Source organism: Scardinius erythrophthalmus (genome assembly GCF_964197995.2).
Source record: "Scardinius erythrophthalmus genome assembly, chromosome: 18".
Lineage (NCBI taxonomy): Eukaryota > Metazoa > Chordata > Actinopteri > Cypriniformes > Leuciscidae > Scardinius > Scardinius erythrophthalmus.
In genome coordinates, this window is record NC_138238.1 from 38,509,851 (window position 1) to 38,522,350 (window position 12,500).

The following is a 12,500-nucleotide window of genomic DNA, read 5'->3' on the forward strand; positions in this document are numbered from 1 at the left end:
ATGTCAGATGACCACAAGAAACAAGCAGCAAGAGTCTCAGAGCGGCACGCCTGTGTGTGTGTGTGTGTGTGTGTGCCCTCGACAGGGACCAGGGCCGGTGTGTCTGTAGTGTTGGAGTCGTACCTGCAGTCTGTGAGGGAGGGACGGTGATAAAACGGAGGAACCTGCTGCTCGTATTTGGCCTTCGCTGCTTCATTCCCCACAGAGGAGATAAACTACAGAGAGAGAGAGAGAGAGAGAGAGAGAGAGAGAGAGGGAGAGAGCATGCATGATTCACAGGCGCTTTACAATGACCTTTCATTTGTTATAACAGTGTTAGGTGTAACACAGGGTTTAAAATGTACTTTTTCACTCAATTTGGCTACAAAATGTTTTAAGTTACCGGCCATTCAGAACTTCTACTAGCCTACTAACTTCTACTACACTACCGGTCAAAAGTTTTAGATCGGAAAGATTTTTAATGTTTTTAAAGAGGTCTCTTCTGCTCACCAAGACTGCATTTATTTGATAAAAAACAATACATAAAAAAAACAGTAATATTGTGAAATATTATGACAATTTAAAATCAGCTGTTTTCTATGTGAATTTATTCCTGTGATCAAAGCTGAATGTTCAGCATCATTACTCCAGTCTTCAGTGTCACATGATCCTTCAGAAATCACTCTAATATGATGATTTGATGATCAGGAAACATTTATGATTATTATCAGTGTTGAAAACAGTTGTGTACAATTATTTTTTCTAAATTCTTTGATGAATAGAAAGTTCAAAAGAACAGTGTTTATTTAAAATAGAATATTTTCTAACATGATAAATGTCTTTACTGTCACTTTTGATCAGTTCAACTCATCCTTGATGAATAAAAGTATTGATTTATTTTATTTATTTCCCCCAAAAATAAAAATAAAATTCTTACTGACCCCAAACTTTTGAACGGTAGTGTTTAATGTTACAAAAGCTTTAGATTTCAGATAAATGCTGTTCTTTTCAACTTTCTATTCATCATAGCATGATGAAATAAAAATGTAAAAAACTGTTTTCAACATTGATAATAATCATAAATGTGTCTTGAGCATCAGATCATCATATTAGAGTGATTTCTGAAGGATCATGTGACACTGAAGACTGGAGTAATGATGCTGAACATTCAGCTTTGATCACAGGAATAAATTACACTTTACTGTATATTCACATAGAGAACTTCTATTTTACATTGTGATAATATTTCACAATATGACAGTTTTTGTTTGTATTTTTTATCAAATAAATGCAGCCTTGGTGAGCAGAAGAGACTTCTTTTAAAAACATTAAAAATCTTACCGATCTAAAACTTTTGACCGGTAGTGTATATATATATATCAGGGCTCCAGACTCACCATTTTTCCTGCCAGTACGACCAATTATTTATTTAGGTCGCGCTGGGACCACAACATTGGACTCTGGAGATCCAGTGAAGAAATCCATTGAATTCGCCTCAGAATTAATAACATAATCGCTGCGAGATCCAGTGAGAAACATTCCGATTCGGCGCAGAGTTCTCCGTTATAAACCATATATCAAACAGCGCTGACGTGGAAACAAGAGAAGCACTTATAGAAGGCTTTCAGTCCACAAATCAGAAATAGTCAAACGCTTACAAGTACTACACATCTTTTTCCAGCACTTCAAAACTATAATATCATATAAAAATGTTACTTTTAATGTGATGACCAACTCATTTTTTGCTCATCCTTCAAAGATTGTCCTAAAAGTAACAATTTTAAGATGTAGGAAAACTCTTATTTAAACACTTATTAAATAAATAAATAAATTACCATTGTAAACAGTAGGATGCTTATTGGCTTATTTCACTCGTTTTAGCTTTTTAATTAATATTAAGACATTATGAATGATAATAATTAAAGTTAATTTCATCTACACCCTAAATTAAGCTCAGTGCTTTATTGGATTTCATACGTAGATTCCTTATTCAAACAAAATCATCCTTGCTGGACAAAGTCATCCAGCATCTCCTCCCTTCCTCGTCCTTTTCAGGATATATCAATACAGTGCAAAGAACATCAAAAAATAATGTGGGATGTTAGAAAATAACAACGTCTTTTCTGTTTACCAAATGCTTTTTAATCTTCGCTTTTGCTTCAATGCAATGAACGAGCGTGCCGTTATTTGTTGCGCAGTGAGGTGTGTGTTCAAGTAAGCCAGATATGTGCAGATTCTGTGCAATACACTGTATTTAAAGGGATACTTCACTGATTAGCATTAAGCTTTGTATCAGTAGAAACCCGGTAGTATTTTGGCATGACCGTGCTTCCCTCCCTCATGTGGGACCTCTGGACCTGAGACGAGAGATTTCTGTATTGTGTGTCTGGAAAAACCTCCAATAACGCAAAAATGGTCATTTATCGCCATCAGAGGCTCTTGTGTCCCGAGGCGAGAGACTCCAGCCAGTAGGAGGAGCTGTCCTGCATGTCTTCAACCCGCCCATAGGGGGATCTCTCCATAAAACGCCGTCTTTCAGTTTCAGTCCACTAGTAGCCTAGCTGTATCATTTCTCCCGACACTGCCCACTGTAACCGGTAGGCGTGGCTTGGGAGTGTCCTCGTAGGGCAGCGAAGCAAGTGCATTCTGGGAGTTGTTGTCTTTCATCCACATGAGCCAAAAATACATTTTCTGTCTTTTCTCAGTCTAGAAGGCACCAACTTCTAAAATAATTTCACATTTCCACTACATAAATGACCCAATTTAAATACACATTCATATTTCCAGCGGTGAAATATCCCTTTAATATTTCATGATGATCAGTATTTGCGTTAGTTAAAGTTCATGCATTATTAAGATCAACAGTTGAGTTAGTTACTGCACTGTGAACTTTTACTAACTAACACGAACAAAGGTTAAAGGAGAACTTGGTAGCTTTTTTAACTTAATAAAACTGTCTAGAAATCATTTGGATGGTTAAACAACCTGTTCTGGTGATATTGGTGACTTTCCCCGCTCCCCCCAGCGTTCCCAGGCGGAAAACCAACCTTGCAACTTGTTCACTACCGTCCCGGTAAGATAGAAATTGGAAGTCTCGTGAGAAGCGAAAGCGAGAACGAGAACGAGCGCGAAACACAAATTGCTTTACGGCAATTCAACATAAACACACACGCATGTATGATGTATTACCAGATTACCCACCTCGGTAGACAAAGCTCCACACGATAGAGTTGGCTTGCTCCGATCAAAACAAACGCACATTAGCAGCTGTAGAGAGGGGCAGGAGGCTGCCGCAAGTGAGTTTTTTACGACTGTGTTGTGAAATATACGCCCCCCCACAGCTGTAGGGGGAGCTCGTGGGGAAAACATGCGACAACAAAAGGGAAAATCAGCGAAGAAGTGACTAGAGTTCGCTAGAGTTGCCGAGTTCTCCTTTAAAGGGGTGGTATAATGCCCTTTTCACAAGATGTAAAATAAGTCTCAGCCTAAGAGTAAAATAAGAGTGTGTGTGTGTGAAGTTTTAGCTCTAAATACCCCACAGATATTGTAATATAGCATGTTAAAATTGTCACTTTTTGAGGGTGAGCAAAAACACACCGTTTTGTGTCTGTCCCTTTAAATGCAAATGAGCTGCTGCTCCCGGCACAGGGGGCGGAGCTTCAAGAGCTCGTGTTCTTTTACCTCACACACACACATGCACTGAACATTTCAAAAACTTTTAGCCTTTTATGTTCAAACCGAAGTCAGACAATGATGGAGAGACTCAAGAAGAAGTGACAACATGTAGAAGCAACAGGACATTTCTGAATGGTTAGCTTATGAATGTATGTAGTTATCTTCTAGTCATTGATTAGCATATTCTGTCATGATAATCTATAAATCGTGTTCAGGGGGCGGGGTTTATGTAAATTCTAGGGTTGGTGATGTCACTAACCCGGGAGGAATGTGGTGTAGTCTCTACCAGCCGTTTGTTGTAGTCCTTAAAAAGCGATTTCTGTAAAAGCAAATATCTCCCTTTGCTCTGAACTTTGAGCGTTATAACTTTGCAGATGTTGTTTATGCTCAAACAGCAACATTACACACTAACAAAAGTCAGAAAAGTCAAATCATAATCAACCGCCCCTTTAATAATAAATGCTGTAAAAATAGTGCATTAACAGATGTCAACAAATGAGACCTTACTGTAAATATCATATTTTCATATACACTTCTGACAGATTCTGAAGAGCATGCAAATCTCACTGTATAAGTCTATAAAAATGTTTTGCCCGTTTCATCAACGCCCGAGTGAAATCGGATCTGAGCATTAGTAAGCAACCCTAATTATTCAGAACTGTAATAATAGGCGTTTTTTTAAACTGAATGCACCGTTTGCTTGTGCGCTTATCGATTATTCAGCGGTTTGATGGTTCTGTCAATCACGAGTCTGTGAAGATTATCACAAACGTCAGCTCTCTTCAGATTCCCAGGCTCATGTCGAGCACTGATGGCCTTCATCCTCAATCTCTCATGCAGGCAAAGAGCCAGTCAGTCTGTGTGTGTGTCGGGATTACAGCAGATCTGGATGGTGTTTCTGAGTAAACCTGCTGTTCCTCACCTCGATTTCTTTATCCTCGAACGCGTCCTGTTGCACAGACTTCACCCGGCTGAGACTGGGAATACTTCTGTGGATGAGTGAACATCCCTGACACACGAACACTCCGAGAGTCACCGACACCCAGTCCGGCTCTGAGGAACAACAGAGGAACAGTCTTTACAAAAACCTTTACTAATCAATTAGATGAAATATGAAGTGTAGCAACAATACAAGACATCACTTGCAAAAATATTTAGGCCTAAAATTATTTTTATTGCATATAAATTTTCAGTAACACTTTAGTTTAGGGTCCGATTCTCACTATTGCTTATTATCATGCATATCACTAGGATATTGGCTGTAAAATAGCACGTATATTAATCTGCATGAGCATATTCTACATCCCTTAATCCTACAATACCTAAACTTAACAACTTAACAAGGTTAACAACATAACCTTATAACTATTAATAATCAGTAATTATGAGTTTATTGAGGCAAAAGTCGTAGTTAATAGTGAGAATTGGATCCTAAAGTGTGACCATAATGTCCGGCCAGAAAGGATGTTGCACAATTTGTCATGTTTCATTGCAATTATTATCACAAATAAAAAACTGATTCCATGCACAACTATGCGATATGCTTACAAAATATTTTTTCATAATTTTTGAATGAAAGCCAGACATCACTTTTGGCCAATCTTAGATTCAGTAAATGGTATTTTTTAGAGCTAGGGAAGAAGATTAATAAGATTAATAGCAACACAAGACTCCAGTACTGGAACATCATCACTCGCAAAAATATTTAGGCCTAAAATTATTTTTATTGCATATAAAATTTCGGTATCGCTTTAGTTTAGGGTCCAATTCTCACTATTAACTAGTTGCTTATTATCATGCATATTACTAGGATATTGGCTATTAGTACTTATAAATCACATTTTAATCTGCATGACCATATTATACATCCCTTAATTTAACAACTAAACTTAACAACTATTAATAAGCAGTAATTGTGAGTTTATTGAGACAAAAGTCTTAGTTAACAGTGAGAATTGGATCCTAAACTAAAGTGTGACCAACATTTCCATCCATTTGGATTAGACTGTTTTAACATAAACAAACTAATAAGCTTAACATGATGAATATTTGTCAGTCATGCATAAATACAACGGGTAAGATTTCTGCAATAATAGAAATAACTGAATGTGTTTTACATACTCAATAACCAGGTTTATGTATTTTATCATCAATAAACCCAATTTGTTTTAATCTCATACATTTTAACTAACTGAATATTGCTTGTTTCACAGCTAGCCATGCTCATACTCTTTAACTAAATACATTTTACTTTAAACTTTATTCCGGTAAAGGTCATAGCTAAAAAGGTAATTTTCCACCAATTTGCACTGTCAAAATTATATGATCATTAAGTTGTGACAACATATGTTTTTACATTGCTTTAACTCATTAAAATAAGTTAAGCAATTTTCAACTTTTTTATGTTATACAAGATTCAACACATTTTTTAAGTCAGTTTAATGTAATTAAAGTTGAAATAACTATAATATCCTGGTTGATTGCACTTAAAAAAACAAAATTCAGAGTCGGTTGCACTAATTTTATCCTTGCATATTTTGGATAGTATGCAAATTAGCACACTGACAGACAGTAATATCATTGCTATACCATTTACTTTTAAAACATTTATCCATATGCAGTTGTTGGGACCGTTAATGGAGGCCAAAATACTGAAGACTGCAGAAAACAACTGGTTATAAAGTAGGACTGTGTGTTTCTGTTCCTATCATGGTTAATGATGAGGTCGACTTAGAGGCTTTATAAACTGCATGTACAAACCACAGAGGTTACTATAATAATTATACCGTTAGTCTATGCTGAAATGTCAAACACAAGCGAACCCACAATAAGAGTGCGACAGAAAGTCACACATACACACCCTGTTTGATCACACACACACACACTGACAGACTCTTCACACAACCGCTCATTTGAGTCTCGATCTGTGTGAGTTTGACACACTTCAGGTGTGAGTGTTGCTAAACGCTGAGCTGTAAACCCCGAAGGCACAAGAGTTTCGGCTGTCGACTGACAAAACAGGCATGAACTGAAAGTCAGGTTCTTTGACTTCTTAAAGTGACACAATCCATGAGAAACTGTGAGTATCACACACTGCGTAGGATGAAACAGTGCAGTTATTGTTTGAAGGAGAAAGAGGGGCGATTGGAGAGACAGAGAGAAGGAGAGCGAGATACAGAGGCTTGTGACCAAATGAAATGGACTTTGTTTTGTCTTTTACCCACTTTGAGTTCTTGGTTGGCGTGTTATCTGATCGAGGTGTGGCTCTCTGCAACCAGAATACACACTTTTGTGCTCATAAAGTAACTCTTCATGTTACACAACACATACATGAGCGCAAAAGTGCGGATTAATTATTATTCACCGTGATAATTTACTCGTTACAAACCTGTATGACTCTCTTTCTTTCGTGAAACACAAAATTAGACATTTTGAAGAATGTCCAGGTTGCTCTTTTACCATGCAATTTACTTGCAAGCTTCAAAACGGACACAAAAGCACCATAAAATAACAACTTTATTCACTATCAATAAATGAGGATCAAAGTTTTTCAAGCAATGAACAATAAAAAACATTGCCAGCCAATCAGAATGAATCCTGCTTTAAGGAGTTAATGACAAAACTGCATTGCGCTTATAATAAACCGAACGTTGTCGTCATGTTGGTGAGGATGCTAGTATAGTTATTAATTCAGTTATCTTTATAGTTATCATTCTCAGTGTGAACAGGCTTTAAATCAGATTCATGCATTACTCTTTTGTGAAAAATCAAATGGATCAATGACATAAACCAGACTGAAAATAATTCAACACTTAAAGCCTATATAAGTATTTTTAATGCATTAATTATGCCTTGTTCTGCACCTTATAATGCATTGTATGATCTCATAAATTATTGTAACCACAGTTTTATAATGCTTTATAGTAATGCTATTCATTGTTACACCTTTAGAAAGCATAATGCATTGAAACACGTGACAAAACAACCGATTTCAGATGCAATCTGCGAATATTATAATGCATTTTAACTTTGGTTACAATGATTTATGCAAATATATAATGCATTATATAACGCATTGGTTCCCAAAATTTCTTCTTTTGTGTTCCACAGAAAAAAAAGTCATTATTTTTTGACTAACTAATCTTTGTTTTTATTTATTTCAGTCATTGAATTGAACTTGAATGTGCTTCACATGATCATTAACTGCACTAAACAAACCTCCAAATGTGTTTTGACTGTTCAGACACACACAGAAAAACACATTTTGGACTGGTTTGTATCTGATCAGTGTCCGGTTGCATGAACTGCTCAGACTAGTCTTACAGGTTAGTCGTGTTATGTTTAATTCTTCAACACTGGTTATATGTCAGCTCACTCAGCTGCATAAAAAAGTAGATTGGTTTTGAATCTGAACAGTAAGACTGATTACCCTGTGACTAACCGCTAGTTGGCCAGACTAGTTATCAAGTCACAGTCTTAACATGATGACTGTGTTTATGCAACTGTCCACAGATTGCGAGTGGAAAGATGTTAAAGCTGGTGTAATGATGGATGATTTGCATGTCTCAGATGGCAGTGCATTGCAACGCTCACTGAGAGAACAAAAGTGAGAAGGCGTATATCGTGTGGTAGACCAGAGATTGAGTGCACTGGGTCAACGGCTATTCACTGCAAGAAGCGTCTCTCAGACCACTGGTTTCTCAATATAGATCGTACGTGTTGCTGTGAGGCTTCAGTTATTCTGGGTACACGCCACATTTCTGAAAGATTTGATGTCGTCCTATATTTATATATATATGTGTAAGTGTGCATAAAGGCAAAAAGTGTTTGTGATGTGAAAAAGTGTTTGTACAGAGAGAGAGATCACAATCAGTACAGTCTAACTTGGCAAACAAAAATTAAATAAATAAAATCAATGATGATGAATGTGATAATAAGAGATTCCTATGACATTTTGATGCTTTTCACAATTTTTGTGAAGTTTATATCGCCCTGTGTTCATACAATGGACCGTGATATTCTTCTCAGTCGTCTATAGTGTGTGTTGGGCATGCGGGAGACGAAGCTTTTCATCCTATCTAAAAGAAAGGACGTTCTCTGTGAATCTATGCAACTTTTCTTCTACTTCGTCTATAATGTGGTGTCCCTCAGGGGTCAGTCTTAGGACCCTTGCTATTTTCACTGTACATGCTTGCCCTGAGCCTTATTTTTCAGAAATACAGCATATCTTATCAGTGTTACGCTGACGATTCACACTTTTATTATACAGTGAGCGTAGACAGGAATTGTTACATTTAAATTAACCGTCTGTAAAGCATTTGGGGTCAACTTCTGTTGTTTTCAAAGGGATGGTTCGGAGTAAAATCAATCTAGGGTCCTTTGCACCATGACCTCGAGCCAAACACCCCCCCAGAAGCCTTTATTTCCTTGGTTGAACATTATTAAAGTTAGAGCTTATTTAGAGATATCTTAGTGCAGGCGCTACTGGATCCAAGGCTGTATCTGGTAAATTACCGCACTAATAATGCCCAGAATGGACCAAACTTCTACAGTAGCACAAATAGGTTCTGTATTTGAGGCATTGGGAAGTTTGTAAGTACATCAGGAGTTTATTTATATAAATAACACTTGCCTGACGGCTAATGCTACCGCTAACCCGGACGTCGACGTCACTTCCGTGGTTTAGGAAAAGCACGTAAAAGTCCTCCAGAAAGCAATGCATAAGGATGATGTGTAACGAAGAATTAGAATTTTTCCCGAAGTGTTGACAACTTAGTGTTAACTAATAATTGTTGTAAACTGGTACTACCAACAAAATATTAGTGCATTCCTGGAACTGGGCATCGTTACACTACATCCTTATGCATCGCTTTCTGCAGGACTTTTACAGGAATTTCCCAAATCACGGAAGTGACGTCGACGTCCGGGTTAGTGGTAGCATTAGCCATCAGGCAAGTGTTATTTAGATAAACTCCTGATGTACTTACAAACTTTCCAATGCCTCGTTTTGGATTGATTTTACTCCGAATGTGCTATAGAAATAGAGGTTGACTCGACTTAATAATGCCCTACATATTCGGATAAAGTTCGACATTTTATATAAAGAGCTGGGCAATAATAATATAGTGATATTTTGCAAGATTGCTAGGTAGTTTAAAATGTCCTAATCCTACGTCTTTATGATATTATTGGATATTTATTTATTTATTTATGCTGATCACAAAATTAATAGCATATAGTCTAAGTTTAATATTTAGGGATTTTGGTCAATCCCTAACCCTGAAGGCGTGGTCACGATTACCTCGGCAAAGTTTCGCCTACGAAATCCAGTAATTTCAACATAAATCCTCACAGTCGGGAGAGTGAAATAGATTCCCATGCAGATTTGTCCACGTTGACGACAGAAGCTGCTTTCCTGACTGACAGTTTCTTTGTATTGTCAATTTCATTGAGATTTCGCCACACCTCAACACTGTAAACCCGAATAAGTTAGCAGAACTCAAAACATTTAAGGCAATCAATTGCCTCAATTTTTTAAGTTTTGAAATTCAAAGATTAAGTAAGCAGAACTGGCAGATTTTAAGTTTGTACTTAAACATTTCAAGTTAAGAACAATTAGTGAACAAACTCCATCGGACACCTGCAGGTGATAGGGTGCGTAGGATAACAAGACCAATTAGGTTGGTCGTTTCTGCAGATAAGGAACTGATGAAGGTCGTGTGACCGAAGCGTTGTGTTAATAAATATTCATTTTAATTGCAAGTTAAGAACAATTAAAATCAGAGTTCACTAATTCACACATTTAACTTAAAACCTTCATGTATTATCAATGTGAACACTTTCATTAGTAACTTATAGTTTTAATAAGCTAGTTTGCTAACATACTATTATGTTATCATGCTAACAATAGTATGTTAAACAGCACTTGCTGCATGAGTGCAACAATATAAAGATTTTATTTGCTCTCAAATCAAGCCGCATGCACCGCTTGTCACCATGATGGTAACTATCCTAAAACCAACATTAACAGAAATTCTTCTAAATTAGCATAACAAAACATTAATCAATACTCAATATCCCTCTTAACATTAATCTTGCACAAAAAAAAACACATTATATTACGCTTAATTTTAGCATTTACTCTCCCATTCAAGTGCCATCTGCAAAGCATGCTGGGAAATAGACATCCCAGCCATTTCAGTTAAACTTAAGTTTGTTTAAATTTAAAAATTAATCATTTCATAAAACTCAAAACAATGAAACAGTTCAGTTTACTTAAAATATAACAGTTCTGTGAACGTGAAAGAAGAAGAAAGTGTTAATACTCATAAAAGTTAATTTGACTGAACTAATTAGTTTAATTTAAGTTTGTCCTACTCAAACTAATTAAGTATTTTGAGCGTTGGGGTGTGAGAAATAGCAAAAGTGATTCTTGCCGGCTTCAGCTCAAGGCACAGTTTGAATGTTCTCTATTTTAAGGAATTGTATTTACTATTTCACAATTATGTCTGTGAAAACCCTCCCATGATGCTCTCTGTCTGTCAAACTGAGCATGACTTGTAGCCTTTTAGTTTGATGTAATAACAGAAATAACCAGTTCCTGACATCAGGGTAAATATTAACTAAAACAGAAAACATAAAAAACATTTTTCATTACTTGAATTGAAATATTTATAAAAAAAAAAAAAACTTGTAACCTTTCAAGTAGCAGCCAAAACAACTTTTCTCAGTTTTGTTTAATTTAAGCTGAAGTATTAAAATAACTTAAAATACTTCAAATTTAAAATAAATTTTAAAAACTGATGAAAATAGCAAAAACACACAACAAAATTACATAAATTACAAAAAATCTAAACAGAATATATATATATATAACAAAAACAAAATTACTCAATAAAGAAATGAAAACTGAAAATATAAAAATCAAATCTAATTCATAATATTAACAAAAACTATACAAGTATATCAGTGATACTTGCTGTCAAATCGATTTACCACATCTAACATAAACGTTTGTAAATATGTGTGAGTATACAAAATTACTTAAATTACAAAAAATAAAAAATCAGAATATATATATACAATACATTTATATACAACAAGGCTATTATCATTAACTAAAACTTATTACTTAAAATAAAATAAACATCAATTGAAATAAAAGTTGAAGTAATAAAATAACTAAAACTAAATAAACTAAAACAAAAAAAATTCAATGTAATTGGAATAAAAATGTCAAAAACAAAATTATTTAAAAAGAAAAAAGAAAATATAAAAATAAAATGTAATTCATAATATTAACAAAAACTTGTATATCAGTGATTCTTGCTGTCAAATCGATTTATCGCATCTAACATACAAGTTTGTAAATATGTGTGTATACATAAGTATATATTATTTTTAAGTAAGATGTGATTCATTGATTTGACAACACTAACAATAACTCATGCTCATGTGCATCTGTAGGGGTTTTGGGGGAAATCTGTCTTCCATCACTCAACACACACGCCTGCTCACACACACACATAACGAAAGTGAGGAAAACAGAAGTGTGGAGGCTGTCGTCTACCTTTCACCCTATTCATCCTGAATCATCTGAAGTGTGTGTGTGTGTGTGTGTGTGTGTGTGTGTGTGTGCCATGTGTCATTCGCTGGTGTGTGTGATGCTGTTTTCCTCCGGCCTGCAGTCGTAATACAGTCACACAACGGGCTGACATCCAGCGCTGGGCAGAAATCCCAGAAATCTCTCGTGAGAGTCACCGTATTATTACTGCTTTAATAGGACAGTGTGTATGCAAGCCTGTGCGTTTGTGTGTGTGATACTGTACTGAAAAGCTGCAATGCAG

At 35.8% G+C, this 12,500-nt stretch overlaps 1 protein-coding gene across 1 annotated transcript in view; it reads right to left on the minus strand.

The window, feature by feature from the left end:
* The window catches only part of LOC308706903 (arf-GAP with dual PH domain-containing protein 1), a 43,784-nt gene that overhangs the window by 24,378 nt on the left and 6,906 nt on the right, over window positions 1–12,500 (minus strand). The window contains exons 2-3 of the mRNA XM_081392795.1: window positions 4,577–4,707; window positions 124–215 (exon numbers count right to left, since the gene is read on the minus strand). Of these exons, the coding sequence (XP_081248921.1) occupies window positions 124–215; window positions 4,577–4,707 (223 nt within the window). The remainder of the gene's footprint in view (window positions 1–123; window positions 216–4,576; window positions 4,708–12,500) is intronic.